Source organism: Scardinius erythrophthalmus, assembly GCF_964197995.2.
Source record: "Scardinius erythrophthalmus genome assembly, contig: HAP1_SCAFFOLD_94, whole genome shotgun sequence".
Lineage (NCBI taxonomy): Eukaryota > Metazoa > Chordata > Actinopteri > Cypriniformes > Leuciscidae > Scardinius > Scardinius erythrophthalmus.
Window position 1 is genome coordinate 258281 of NW_028296513.1, and position 15875 is coordinate 274155.

The 15875-nt window shown below is 38.7% G+C and overlaps 1 protein-coding gene across 4 annotated transcripts in view; it reads left to right on the forward strand.

Moving 5' to 3' along the window:
• Positions 1-15875, forward strand: part of med1 (mediator complex subunit 1) — a 266384-nt gene that overhangs the window by 233401 nt on the left and 17108 nt on the right. For all 4 annotated transcript variants that reach the window (XM_081394647.1, XM_081394646.1, XM_081394649.1 and 1 more), the window contains 3 exons: positions 4785-4986; positions 5688-5783; positions 5874-5979. In XM_081394647.1, coding sequence (XP_081250773.1) covers positions 4785-4986; positions 5688-5783; positions 5874-5979 — 404 coding nt within the window. The remainder of the gene's footprint in view (positions 1-4784; positions 4987-5687; positions 5784-5873; positions 5980-15875) is intronic.

Here is a 15875-nt window from a genome sequence, read left to right on the forward strand (position 1 = left end):
AAGTGAAAGCTGGTGTAAAAGATCGGTGCAACATCCATTATTTGGACTTGGTTCGGATTTAAGCCGTCCGACGTAGACTGTGTGGTGTAACAGTTCGGTAAGTTAACACACGACTAATCCGTTCTACCACCTCAAATTCAAACCGAAACATATCACTGAATACCAGCGCGCGCGTATTATTCCCAATATATCTGAGTGGTGTAGAACATAATCTCTGTCTGCGCCCGATTTTAAGAATCGTTGTTGTGTTTCTTTTTAACTGAAAAGACATCAGTTAGACAATATTCTAATTTTAAATTTGGGGTTTCATAAGCTCCAAGCCATAATAAACATTAGACCTACTTAAGTCTCTGCAGCTAGTGTACTTAAATTTTATTTATCTGCAAAATTATGTTGTATACTTACAGTTTTGCACAATATATGTTCTCAAAACTACATACACCCTTTAAAAAAAAAAAAAACATTTAGCAGTTGTTTAGCAGGGTCTGTGTAACCTGTTCTGAAATGGTTTTATTATAATATCGTTATCGCAAGAGGCTGCAATGTATATCACAATATGGATTTTAGGCCATATCGCCCATCCCTAATTGATAGCCTATAGTTGATAATAACATAAGCCTACCTAATGTTGCCTACGGACGGTAACAGTACAGTAGTAACTTTTTACAGTCTATGAGTAGAACAGCTTTCTCAAGCAGTTTGTGATGCATTTTGGAAACAGGAGATAAGCCCCTGGTCTAATGCGCCACCTGGCTTGAGAAACCCATTCTCAAAGACTTACTTTTATAGTCATTATTTGGGTAGCACACATATTCTGAATGCCTTCGGCAGAATTCAAATGAGCCATTTTAATCTAGATTAATCTAGATTAATTTCAAAATTAATCTAATCAATTAATCTATGCCCACCTCTAATATATATATATATATATATATATATATATATATATATATAAACCAATTAGCAAATAAGAAAAGTAAGATAAATGGCTTACAAAAGCATATACAGTATACTCGCTATGTAGTTTTATCTCTACTAAGTTACGGATTGCTCCATATCCATGTCAGCACAGCGGTCCAGTTGAGGAGGCAGTCCCGCGTATGCTATAGCGATGTCGTTCCCAGGCCGTGAAGACAGAAGATACTGCTCGGCCTCCATCGGCGAACAGAAGAGGTTTTGTTTCCCTGCATGAATGACCTTAAGTGTAGCCGGGAAGAGGAGAAACAATTGAATTCAGAATGTATCCATCTTCCGCACCTCAGTGAAAGCCTTCCTTTTCTTTGTAGTGTCTGCGTTATAATCCACAAAGAAATGAAGGGGTTCGCTGCCGAACTTGACTGGGTATGCGGCCCTCGCCCTGTTGAGAATGGCTTGTCTACCGGTGTAGTCCAACAGTTTGAATATAACCGTGCGTGGGCGTTTAGACTGCTTGTCTGAGTAGATGCGATGTGCGCGTTCGATTTTAATTTCTCTGTTCGCGATGGAAGGTATCCATTTGGGCAGGTTCGCCTTTAAAAGGGCGATGCAGTCATCTCCCTCAGCACCTTCTCTAACCGTAAGCCGACTAACCGTACATTGGATCTTCTACTGCGGTCTTCTATGTCAGCGATCTTTATTGTGATGTCATCAAATTTAGATTTCAGATCGCTGATCTGATCCCTGTCTTTACGAACAGCCGCCTGTATAGTGTCGTATCTGGATTGGAGCAGAGATACCGATTTTCCAACTTGCTCGATCTTCCCGGTTTCGGTGGTAACTGCTTTATTGGTATTTTCAATTTCACGTTTCAGATCTAGAATCTGAGGCGTCAGCACATCATCTATAGCAGATTTGATTTGACAGTGACAATTCTGTCTAAATCAGTCTTTTGTTCGCTCAAGGCTTGTTTCACTCCGGCCAAAATGGCGCCATCCAGATCAGCTCGGGAGATAGTGTTGGAAGACTATGATTTCACGTAATTTAGCATTTGGTTTTCCTTCAAAGACCTGAAAAAATGCGAGTGGTGTGGAGAGCGTCTTTTCAAAGCTGCACCGCCATTAACGCATCATGTGCTTCCCTAAGTGGTTTATTTTATTCACACCAAACTTTTTCAACATGATGAAATTACGTTGAAGATGCTAAATTATGAACGGATATTAAATATCTCAAACGGTTTTGCTGTAGCGAGGGATTAAAGTAATGTCAAAAAGTAAACAGAAAGAGTCTATTCGAAATAGGTCTATTGTGCCATCTAGTGTTTTATACTCTGTATAAATGGTAAATGGACTGCATTTATATAGCGCTTTCACAGATCTATGGCCACCAAAGCTCTTTACATATAGCCTCACATTCACCCATTCACTCACTCATTCATACACCGACAGCGGTGTCAGCCATGCAAGGCGCCATCCAGCTCATCGGGAGCAGCTGGGGTTAGGTGTCTTGCTCATGGACACATCGACACTTGGTCAGGTGGAACCGGGGATTGAACCACCAACCTTCCGGTTTGTAGACAACCTACATGAACCACTGAGCCACTGTGTGTGTGTGCGTGCGTGCGTGCGTGCGAAAAGATGCCAGAGCCACCTCAGCTGGCCCCTCTCGATGTGGAGGAGCAGCGGCTCTACTCTGAGCTCCTTCCGAGTGACTGAGCTCCTCACCCTGTCTCTAAGGGAGCACCCAGCCACCCTGCGGAGAGAGCTCATTTCGGCTGCCTTTATCCGGGATCTTACCCACAGCTCATGACCATAGGTGAGATAAGGAGCGTAGATTGACCGGTAAATCAAGAGCTTCGCCTTGCGGCTCAGCTCTTTCTTCACCACGACAGACCGGTACATCGACCGCATTACTGCAGAAGCTGCACCGATCCATCTGTCAATCTCCCGTTCCATCCTTCCCTCACTCGTGAACAAGACCCCAAGATACTTGAACTCCTCCACTTGAGGCAGAAACTCTCCACCAACCTGAAGCGAGCAAGCCACCCTTTTCCGACTGAGAACCATGGCCTCGGATTAGGAGGTGCTGATTCTCATCCCAGCCGCTTCACACTCGGCTGCAAACCACCCAAGTGCACGCTGAAGGTCCTGGTCTGATGGGGCCAGCACGACAACATCATCCGCAAAGAGCAGAGATGAATCGCGTAGTCCCCAAACCTGACACCCTCCAGCCCCTGGCTGCACCTAGAAATCTAGGCTGACTTACTGCCAGCAATGCGAACCAAGCTCCTGCTCCGGTCGTACAGGGACCGAATAGCCCTTAGCAAAGGGCCCCGAACCCCATACTCCCAGAGCACCCTCCACAAGATGCCGCGAGGGACACAGTCGAATGTCTTCTCCAAATCCACAAAGCACATGTGGATTGGTTGGGCAAACTCCCATGAACCCTCCAGCACCCTGGAGAGGGTATAGAGCTGGTCCAGTGTTCTACGACCGGGACGAAAACCACATTGTTCCTCCTGAATCCGAGGTTCTACTATCGGCATATATGGCATATAACCCATATCTTTTAAATTTATTGTTTGCTTTAAATTAAATTAAGATTGTATATGTTTGGTACTTGAACCTGAATGAATTAAAAAATAATGTGCTATATTTCAGATCAATATATTTGTTTTCCTTAAAATTTGAACTAACACTAATTTTATTCTCCTCTGAATTATAAATCATTTATTCTGTATAAAATAATACTACCATTTTTTTCAATTAATGTAGTATGTGTAACTTGTTTCTTTTGTGAGTGCTGCGCTCATTTCTTTAGGTTTCTCCTCGAGAGTCTGCGAGCCTCAAAAGCACAACATTGTTACTGTCAGTAATGTATTTATAGTGCACTATCGATCGCAGCTTACAATAAATGTTATAAAATCTTTTTCTTTTTTTTTTCTTTTTTTTTATTCTAATCGGTTTGGGCAAGTAAAATTCTCTGTCTTGTCCTTTCCAAAAATGTAATCAGTTGTCAGTTACACTCTGACAAGAGTTCAACCCTTCCATTGCTGTGTGCTTTGGCCTGCATTTAAGGACAGGAACTGTATTAGGCCTTGTCTCTTTAATAAGTTTGATTAACATATTTGAAGTGCATTGACAACACAGTTTTATATAATTAGTTTAATAATTAGATTAATAAAACTATAAAAAGACCTTGAGATAAATACTGTACTTATGGACAAAATCATTTTTGAGCTGCTAAAGATAACAAAGTGACCTATGACATTCCATGGCATGAAATCCATCTCAATTTAAATGATCTCATGGATATCAGCATGATGCAGTAAATGTGGCGTATTCAGACAACTTTGATATGGTTCTTTAACATTTACCGGGCTTAACTTCATATTGCCGTCGTGCACAATTACCCCGAAGGCACCGGGGTGGTGCCACCGGCTCAGGCCCGTCATCGCTGCTTGCAGCTATATTTATGCCCACAGTTAAAAACACTTTGGTGGACACGCGGCCTTAAGTCAAAAGCTTAAGTCCATTCTTAAGAGCATTTTTGAGAAGTTTTATACATATGGCCCCAGGTCAGACAAATTCTTTTAGGCCAAATTTGATTAGGAAATAAGTTAGTCCAGAAATCGGTCAACTATATTCTGACCAGAACATGATTCATCTAATATATGAATAAAAAATCAGCACATTTAACAGTTTGTTTAACATCTGTCCTTGTTATGACAGGACATAACAGGGAAAAAAGTATATCCCTGTGTAATATAAAGTATATCCCTGTATAGTTAAAGTATATAACGTATAAAGTATATAATTATTATGATTTTCATCTGATTCTTTAAATGGTTTGTCTTTCTATCCAACTAGTCTTTACCAGGCCAGCAGCATTGTTATTTCCTAAATGGTGGTGCCCCAGTACAGGATGGGAGGTGTCTTCAAGGAGCTTTGGTTTCCAAGATTCCCTTCAGACATCCTGCTCAGGTGCCTGCTCTCCTCGACATTATAAGACACCAGGCCGCTTACAACACTCTTATTAGCAGCTGCGTCAAAAAGACCTACATTAAGGAAGGTGGGTGGTTTGTTTTTGTAATAATTATGGCTGTAGGAGTTGGTAGATTAGTAAAAATATTTTTTTTATTGAGGTGGACAAAGTAATATATAATTAATGTTAAAAGTCCAAGTCCAAATTTGTCATTTTAATTTGCTTTGGTGAGAGTTTGTTCTAAACACTGCTAAAATGAGATCTGAAATCAACTATTGTAATACTAAGTTAATTATATATTCTGCTCATAAATGCAGAGTTTTGCAAATAATGGTAGCACTTTATGGTAAAACTTTATTTTACAGTGTCCTTGTTACATATGTTATATGTACTTATCATAGTAATAACTGTAAATTATGCATAATTACATGCAACTAACCCTCAACTAAATCCTAATCCTACCCTAACCTTATAGTAAGTACATGTTGTTAAATAATATTATACAGTACTTAAATATATATTTACACTGTAACAATGACAGCTTCGAATAAAGTGTAACCCTCTTTATTTTACAGTCCTGTTCCCCATGTACATACTATTTATTATAGAAATTACAATAGCTGGGTAATAACTAGGTACTAACCCTGAACCTACCCCTAAACGTAACCTTAACCCTAAACTTAACCTTATTTTACCCAGTACCTTCTTAGTCAAGTATATTGTAAGTACATGTAAGTTCATGTACTGTAAAATAAAGTGCAACCCAAATAATTTCATGTTTTTAACAGATACTCCTGGACTGCTGCAGTTTGAAGTGTGTCCACTAACAGACTCAAGCTTTAGTGTGTCCTTTCAACACCCTGTAAATGAATCACTTGTATGTGGTAAGGAAAAATGTTTACCTCTCACAATTTACATTTAAGTTATCAGTGTTGCCTCTTCTGAAGTCTGACTCAGTCTGTTTTTGCTCTCAGTGGTGATGGAGGTGATTGATTCGATGCAGGTAGCCTGTAAGCTCTATAAGGGTTTATCTGATGCTTTGATCTGCACTGATGACTTCATTACCAAAGTAGTTCAGAGGTAGGTGTAACAGATGGCATTGAACCTATGCTTACCCAAAGACTTTTTGCGTTTGTGCTCCTCATACATGACTATGATATGTGAGTTTAAGCATGCATAGTGGCAAGAAAACAGTTGTCCTCACAAGCTTTAAAATAATATATAGATGATGAATGCTAAATTTGAGAAAATTAAATTAGAACCTAATTTTGAAATTTTATATTGAAGAAAATGTTGATTTACAAGTTTGCACTGCCCAAGTTAAAAACCTAGATATAATTCAGCCCATTGGTGTTGAATCCGGTTGTTCTGCTCTTGCTTTAACTTTTTTTTTTTACCATATCTCATACCATAAAATATGAAAGATAACAAGAAAATCTCCATAGAACACAATTTGCTTATTAACTGCTTACTCGTACTTTACCTACAACTTTGATTTAATGTTTTTGATGAATTTAAAGGAGATTACTTTTATTTTGTAAGGTGACTCTGTATAAGGAAGTTGTCAGATTGAAATCCGGTGTGAAGGTGGAGAGAGCTTTCGACCACACATTGTTTAATTGCACAACATTAACCTTTTTTTGTTGCTTTCTTTTGGAAATAAATGCTTGATTTTGCATTTATATTGGGAATGGAGGTCATTTCTTGGAATATGTGTCAAAGAATCCCTCAACCTTTACACAAGATGGGTGGCTTTAATTTTGGATTCATTTGTGGACAAAAAGCCTCTACAAATTCAAGTCGAAAGCTGCTCTGACCTGGGATTTGGATGGAGCAAACAACCAGCATTTAAAGGTCCCCTATTATGGATTTTTGAAAATGACCTTCCATGTAGTGTGTAACATACTGTAGCTCTAAGTGAATGAAAACATCCTGCAAAGTTTTAAATCTGAAAGTCCACTGTATAAAAAGTTATTGTCTTTAAAAAGTAAGAGTCGACTCTGAGTCAATTAAATGAATCGTTTTTCAAACGAGTCATAAGCCGTTTCATTGTGACGTCAAGATGAAACATTAGCATATTGCGCACGTAGACATCAGGGAAAACTTGAACGCCCTCAATTCTGCAGCTGATTCCTGCTGTGCTCTACAAGAAGCTGTGCACTACAATGTGAAGGTAAAGCCAGGTTTTTTTACTGCCCAAGGACGAGCATGTGAAGAATCAGTGGTTAAAATTCATCTTTACCACGATACCACAGCAGTATAATCCTACACTTTTGCTGTGTTCCCTTTATTTTACATACGACTGCTTCTCAAATCTCAGAGTTCAATCCAGGATTCACAAACTGCTTTCTCTTGAAAGATGGTGTTCGAAATACTTAGTTTTGAGTTTTATATTGTGTAGGTCTCCTGCTTCTGGCTAACTCACATTATTACTGTCTTACTGAAATACTTCTGCTGATCAGTTGTCGGCCACTATTACCTAAAACTGTACATTAATGCAGATCGTCTGTCGGTCTCACTACTTTGAGTAAAGATTAAGCATGGAGCAAGATTTTTTACACCCACGTTTATGTTACATCAGTCATTCACGCTAGAGCTTGGCTAATGTATGCACTGTTATTGATACAGTTTCCACATGTTCACCGCAATAAATTAGAAAAATACTCGGTAAATAAATAAGTAGGCCTATAAGTAAAATAATCGGTTTGTTGATGGACATGCACTTGTTAATACTGATGGTGAGTAATTACAGTTGCAATATCTCATAATGTACCTCAAACCGAGTAGTATATCATTGAGAAATGTCCTGCTCAAGTCGTCCTTGCGATGGAGGTTCGGGTTGAATGAATTCTTACAATGTTTCATCATCGGACTCGCACTCGGATTGATATGGTAAAATCGACGTCATTGTTCGTTACTGTTTAGTTTATGGTGTAGGAAGTCTCAGGACACACAGAGCTGACGTTGTTATGGCAATGGACGTTTTTGTTTTCGACACACGCGCTGTACGCGGTAAACCAATCACAACAGACTGCGCTGTCTGGCCAATCAGAACAGAGTAGCTCGCAGAAAGGAGGGATTTAGAGAGACTGATTCATCTGACGAGTCGTTTGAGAATCTTTGAAAATGTGGTGATGTGCAAATGTATATTATGAGAAAATTAAACCGTTTTTTGACCTTTGTATGTAAACCTGTCGTAGGAGTGTCCAAAACAACATTAGGAAATTTTAAAATAGCATAATAGGGGCACTTTAATGTGCTTCTTCTTGAGCCACTCCTTTGTTGCCTTGACGATATGTTTTGGGTCACTGTCATGCTGGAAGACCCATCCACGACCCATCTTCAGTGTTCTGGCTGAGGGAAGGAGGTTTTCGACCAAGATTTTATAGTACATGGGCCCGTCCATCAGTCCCTCAATACGGTGAAGTCGTCCTGTAACCTTAGTAGAGAAACAGCCCCAGAGCATAATGTTTCCACTTTCGTGCTTGACTGTAGGGATGGTGTTCTTGGGGTCATAGTCAGCATTTCTCTTCCTCCAAACACAACGAGTTGATTTGATGCCAAAGAGCTCAATTTTGGTCTCATTTGACCACAGCACTTTCTCCCAAGCCTTCTCTGAATCATTAGATGTTCATTGGCAAATTTCAGGCGGGCCTGTACATGTGCCTTCTTGAGCAGGGGGACCTTGTGGGCGCTGCAGGATTTTAATCCGTTGTGGCGTAGTGCTTTACCAATGGTTTGCTTGGTGACTGTCGTCCCAACTGCCTTGAGATCATTAACAAGCTCCTCCTGTGTAGTTCTGGGCTAACCCCTCACCTTTCTCATTATCATCCTTACCCCATGTGGCGAGATTTTGCATGGAGCTCCAGACCGAGGCGATTGATGGTTATTTTGTATTTCTTCCATTTCCGAATATTATTAACCTTTACAAGTGTCTTTTATACACATAATGAGCTGACATTAGGAGTACTTCCTTAAAGTGAGAGGACTAATCTGTGTTTCACATGGGCACATAAGCAATCTGTGGGAGGCAGAATTCTTGCTGGTTGGTTGGGGATCAAATACTTATTTCACTCGATCAAATGCCAATTTATAACCTTTTATATAATGTGTTTTTTCTGGATTTTTTGATTGATATTCGGTCTCTATCCGTTAAAAATAAACCTACCATACAAATTATAGACACTTACAAAGTCATCAGGGGATCAAATAATAATTTTCTCCACTGTACTGGTGGTCTTACTCTCATAATTTAAGTATCTTTTCATTTTGTTATTAATTACATATTTCTATTCAAAATATTATATTTAAAACATTAATCTGACAACACTACGCAATTGTAATTTCTGTGTAAATCCTCTGAGCAGCATTAAACAGTTTGTAAATGCATCTAAATGCGATTTCAGGTGCAGCTGCTTTGGTTGATACTGATTTAATTTGATTGCTAACAGCCTATTGTCTTATTATTCTGATTATATTAGGAATTTAACATAAAAGATGATGATACATATGATATATACGTATATGTATTATTTATACATATAAATAATTATAATTTTTTAGTTAGAAAAATTGCCCTTATAAAGGTTAAATAAAATGCAATGAAAAAATGCAATTGAGGGGGCAAATAAATTCCCATAGATATAATAGAATATCAGCTCAAATATTTGAGTTATTTTCCAAATATCGTAAAAAAAATGACTCCTAAATTGAATGTTTGTGGTACATTTATATTCTCTTGGTGGACACTGCTATACAGCATCTGCTTAAGCACCTTAACTAAAATTTGGGAACTCTAGGTTCCAGAACAGAGATGGGATGGGCATTCTCGTTTAAATATTAACCTTTGCTTAATCTACGAAACATCAAACAATGCCTTATTTGTTTAAGAAGGTGTTTTACAATATTGCATTTGATGCCGGAGTAAAATACTAGCGTTCAGCAGCAGAGATACGTAATAAGATACAGCAGCAGCAAGCCTTTTAACAGAAGGTTACTGCGACTAAGCATAGAGGACATGAGAAAACAAATAGCCATTTACTGTAACTGTGGCTTATTACTTTATTTACCAACTTCCAACAACACTTTTCAAGGCTGATGTTTTCATTTACTTGTGCGTGTCAGGCTCGGTCAGCTGAATACATGTTAGTCATGTTCCATTATTCATCCGTTGTCCAAATGACTCCACATTTACAAATAGGAGTATAGACGGGGTGCACATAACTTTATTGGTCTGGTTCTCAAGGGAGCACCTGGAGATGCTGCTTGGTACTCACGCTTTATGCGGCACACTTATCCTACAAGCTGTCGTCATCACAAATGAAATAAGTAGTGCTTTATGTTTTTCAGGTAAATCTAACTGTATTCAGGTACAGACATTGAATAATCAAATGTAAAATAAGACTATAGTTTTCACTGTATAAATTAAATATAGCCTAATTAATCTAATTAATACTGTGTTAAAGCTATAAAAGTGATTTTCTCTTTCTCTTTTGATGTTTGATTAACATTGGTGGTACCAAACAGCTGTTGGTATATTGGGCTACTATCATTTTAAGACAAATGCATAGACAATGATACGCATCCAGTTTTCTTTCTCAATTGTTTACAGCACATAACCCACTGTGTTTGAGAATACTCGCCAAGACAGGCATGTTGACTTAATTTTGCACGTTGTAACGCAAAGTTGAGATTTTGTTGCCCAGAGAGAGAAAAACAATGTGGTGTTGGAGGAAAAGATGCACGTGAGATGAGAGATGGCGTATTTTCCACGGGTTTAATAAAATTACTTAAACGTCACACTCATCTGCATACATGGGGATAGAGTGAGAAAAAGCATACAAATAAACATTCAACTCTGGTCATAAATAGAAAGGGAAATAAAAGAAAGTGTACAAAAGTTGGTAGAGCGGTTATCTCTTCTCCTGCTCACCTGTCACAACTATTACAGACACACTCTTTACGCACATGCGCAGTTCTCTTTGTACCTCGAATTACCGTAAATGCACTAAGTGACCGTTACAACTAGTGTTGTTTTTGGCGGCCTGTTTTAAAGGGGTGGTAAAACACGATTTCACTTTTCTAACTTTAGTTAGTGTGTAATGTTGCTGTTTGAGCATAAACAACATCTGCAAAGTTACAACTTTCAAAGTTTAAAGCAAAGGGAGATATTTGCTTTTAAAGAAATCAATTTCTAAGAACTACAAAAAACGGCCGGTAGGGACTACACGACATTCCTGCTGGCTTGCTGACATCACTAAGCCCAATATTTACATAAACCCCTCCTCCGATGAAGGATTGCGACAACGGCTAGTCCTGAAAGATGGAGCAGTTCCAACTTTAAAAACAGAAACTGTTTACGTGCCACAACCTGTAAGTATGATTTATTTTTCGTCGTTGTGTTTTCCTGTAATAGTTCGTATTGTTAATTGTACGTTGTAGCAAGGAAGTAAACGAAGGACAATGCTGTTTGGCTCCACAAACCAGTTTGTTAAATGCTAACGTTAATTCATACTTATCCGACAAACACATACAAACTTCTGTTTAATATCACCAGCGCAGCGAACTTGGAATGTGGTTCGTGGTTGTTGTCGTTTATGTGATCAGTGTAAATTATTCTTTGATTATAGCTTTTATGTATTGTTTATCTACATGCTTGTTTATCTACAGGCATGCTAAACATGGTTTTGTGTTTGATTTGGCTACTGTTGTAAAGCCAATGTTTAGTGTTCGTATTGGATTAATAGTTCAGGCGACAGATATTTAGCTACAATCGCTCTAAATATACAAAAGTAACAGTGTCATATACCGATCTGCAGTCTTAAAAAACATACCTTTCTGAAACGTCCTTTAACAGCCGTTCTTGAACAGGTTCTGCTCGATCCTCTCCACTAACATTCTCTGGGTCTGATTCGGGCTCAAACTGGTATGGCAATATTGACGCGGTTGTTTACTGAAGCACAAACTACCGGTAAAGATAAGGGGGCGTGACGTTTCCGAACAACGTGCACTTGGCGGTTAGTGAATCACAACACACTGGGCCAGCTAACCAATCTGAGCCCATTGCGTATTTTGAAGGGGGGGCTTCATAGAACCCGGAAATCATCCGACCGTTTTTACAAGGAGGTACAGAGCAGTGTAGAATAATGGTTAAATATGTGAAAAATAATGCGAATTTTTACAAACGAAGCATGAACATGTTACAGTGCACCCCACAAACACAATCAAGCCTTTGAAAAAAGGTGTTTTACCACCCCTTTAATTTTAGTTTTAGTTTAGTCTGTCATTTTAGTTTTTATTAGTTTTAGTCACGTTCATACTCTTTTTAGTCTAGTCAAGTTTTAGTCGACGAAAACTGATGACATTTTTGTCTAGTTTTAGTCAATGAAAATTGTATTTTAGCCTCTATTTAGTAATGCAATTCTATTTAACCCAGTCAATATAGTATTTCAAACAAGGTTATCTTGTTATATTTAGAGCTGTGACGGTGGCAGTTTTTTACCACCGCGGTGGTAATGGACCAACTACCGGCGGTGGTTGGGGGGTTGTTTAAAAAAAAATAAAAATAAAAAACTCGTTTTATATTTCCACACAAAGACGCGTGATATAGCCTACCACTCTGCGCTTTTGAGAGGGATGTGGGACACGAGCAGGAAAGAGACCATCGATAAGAATACGAATATAATAGGCCTAATTAAAAGCGAACCAATGAAGAAACGTTTATAATCCCTTTAGAAAATGGGTGAGACATGAGTGAAGATTTGGGAAAAGAAACAATTAGATTCCATGCAGGGATGAGTCACGATTTTTGAATATTCGATTAGTTTATTTAATTATAGCATATCTGTTCAAGCCATGGTTCAAGCTCAAAAGAAGAGAAAGAGGCCTGAATTCGGTGTTCACGTGCTGTCTGCGTGGCTCTGTGTGCACGCACAAAACAGTGCACGAGTTCCAGTCTTGTTCTTGCGCATGATGTTTAAACTGACAGAACTTAAAAACACATGCAAATGATAAACTTTCACTCTATGATGGGTAAACTTTGCAATTAATTCACGAATCACAAGGTTCCCGAACCGGAACCGATCAACTAAGATCCTTATACGTGCATGACATCGCACATCCTGCAATGTGATTATTTTGCAGATACGCAGATCGCCATATCAATGCTAAAACATTATATTGTGCTGCCCTAATCATGATTGGTATCTTACCAGAGATGGAGAAAAATCCTACTCCAGTAAGTAAACATGTCCGTGTCCCCAAAAATCGTATTACTCAAAAGTGCTGCCGTCCACATTTTCTGTTCTACCTACTTTCCAGTTATGTGCACCTCTTGAGTATAGAGGGTTTGACAATGACGATTATCATACTATTTTCTCAGGTGGGTTTAAAAAAAAAAAACAATTTTTTAGGCTACTAGAGTTAAGCCATTAGGCGTGGTAGCCCAGGCGCATATAGTCACGGCCCATTCAGCAACACAGTCACAGGCCAATAGAGTTAAGCCATTCGGCAAAACAGGCCCAGGCACAGTCTAATAGGCCACTAGAGCCAAGCCTTACAGCCCATACTAGTGGCACGCATACACTGGTATGTAGGCACATATGTAGAACATCACATTGGTAAGTCACTAGGGACACCCCTTTAAAAAAAAAAAAAAAAAAAAAAAAAAAAGGTACATTAGTACACATAGGGCTACACTGCGAGATGCTTCACGCGCCTTATATGCACCTCATGGCAGCCCACATTTCTAATGGTTAGATCTGCTTGGGGGATCTTGCGTATGTAGATCTAGTCTGCCAAGACCAAGCATTTGCCTCATACTCAAAACTAAAGGGCCAGGCACACATAGATGGCATACACTAGGGGTGTGCCGGTTTCAGAATTGGTGATGACGGTTATGACGTGAGTCAAATGTGACGGTTCGTAACATAACCGTCGTTGGGGGGGCGTTAATAAAATTAATATTTGTGTAGTGTTCAATGTTATCAATAGAGATACGCGGATGGGGTATTAGTTCATCCGCAACCGCATCACAAAACTCATCATCCGCAACAACGTTTTTTGACCAGATTTCAAAGCCGCACCCGCCCGCCATCCGCTGATTGTTTTGCGGTCTATGGACGATGCAATGCTCTGCTGATGCGAGCCGCAAGAAAGCCCTTGTCTGTTCTAGAAAGGATGCAGCAAAGATATTTAATGCTAATGTATGAGGCAGAGGCCTACGCTGAGTTTCATTCATTTACGATGAGATGTGCTCTAGTTCAACTTCACAATGCAATGCAAGTGAACGCGGCGCATCGGAGCCTCAATGTCACGGTTATTATATTGTCTCCTATATTTGCTTTTTATTTTATTTTATTTATTAAATACATGCAATTGGTTGATGAAACATTTATTAAAATTAAGATACAATTTGTACAAAACGAAATTTGCTTTAAAGAAAGGCTTTCTACAAAGCAAAACTTAATGAAGTGGTAAAAATCATGTCTGACGATTTACAAAACAAAACTTCATTAAGTGGAAAACCATGCCTCCCGAGTCCCGATTGCAAATGTTCATTGCTAATGTTTATTATTGCAGATGTTTTTCATTTGTTTAATAAATCTCATAATGATGGCACATCACTATATCATAGCTTTTATTTCTATCTCAAATGATTGGCGGTCGGTCAAGGGGTACTTGGCAAAGAATCAAATACAGTTGGAAACGATGTAGACCATTAATAACACAGACTGTTAACAATTGTTTTTAATTAGTATTTAAACATTCTCTATGATAAAAAATGTTTGTAAAAAATATTTTAATAACACGGTTTTGGCGGTTATAGAGTTGTAATGACGGTGTTCAACTATAACCGTCGGTCTCACGGTTATATACTAACCGTCACACCCCTAGCATACACACATTCCTATGGCTCTTTGGAGCAGCAGCATGTCTTACTTGCTCACAGCAGCATGTTGTGAATGTATTGGCAGTAGCAAGTCCTATACTTGCTCTGCCGCAGCAGCAATAACCTACAGCAGCAGCAGCAATAAAAGCAGCAGCGTAGCAGATCTATTCCACCAAGGCCAAACATACAACATTGTCACACCCATTACCATGCCAATTACTCCGAGAGTTGCCATGACATAGATATATATATCTGAAAATCAGAATAAATTCTCAGGAATTTATTTTGTATTTCTTTTTGGACAGTTGTTTCCTTTTATTTAATCAACACATCGCATTAATCAATAATCAATTGACCAAGTCATGAGAGATTTACAATTCAGTAACGATAACAGCGATCAACAACAACAATCAATTATCAATAACCAAAACAATAGATGTGCTGTGATAGCAGACTGACATTGATACAAAAATCATATTTCAACTTCATCCCTTGTCCAAAACTCAGTGTATTGTCTTAAAGTTATGACTGCTGCGTAAATCGACGCTTTGCAGCTTTCATGCAGCGGGTCATGCAGCTTTGCCACATAGATTTTGTTAAAACCAACCGTGAGACCGACGGTTATAGTTGAACACCGTCATTACAACTCTATAACCGCCAAAACCGTGTTATTAAAATATTTTTTACAAACATTTTTTATCATAGAGAATGTTTAAATACTAATTAAAAACAATTGTTAACAGTCTGTGTTATTAATGGTCTACATCGTTGACCATTGTGGTTTGTCTCATTCCTGAGTCCAGTTGTTTGATGAGAGGGAGATTATTTGTAATAAATGCTTTAAGAATCCATCCAACTATAGCAGCGGATAACTATTATTCTATTGCATGTAACTCTGGAAGAACTGAAAGTGGCACAGGTTGATCTTTGATTGACCATTCAGCGGAAAGGGGCGTTTAATGCACACCCACATGTTGGCATATGGTGTTTGCATATAAATGTGTCTTTGCAGTGTGTGGACACAACCACCATACAATGAAAAAAAAAAAAGAAAAGAAAAAACTGCATCAAACCTGTATTCACTGGT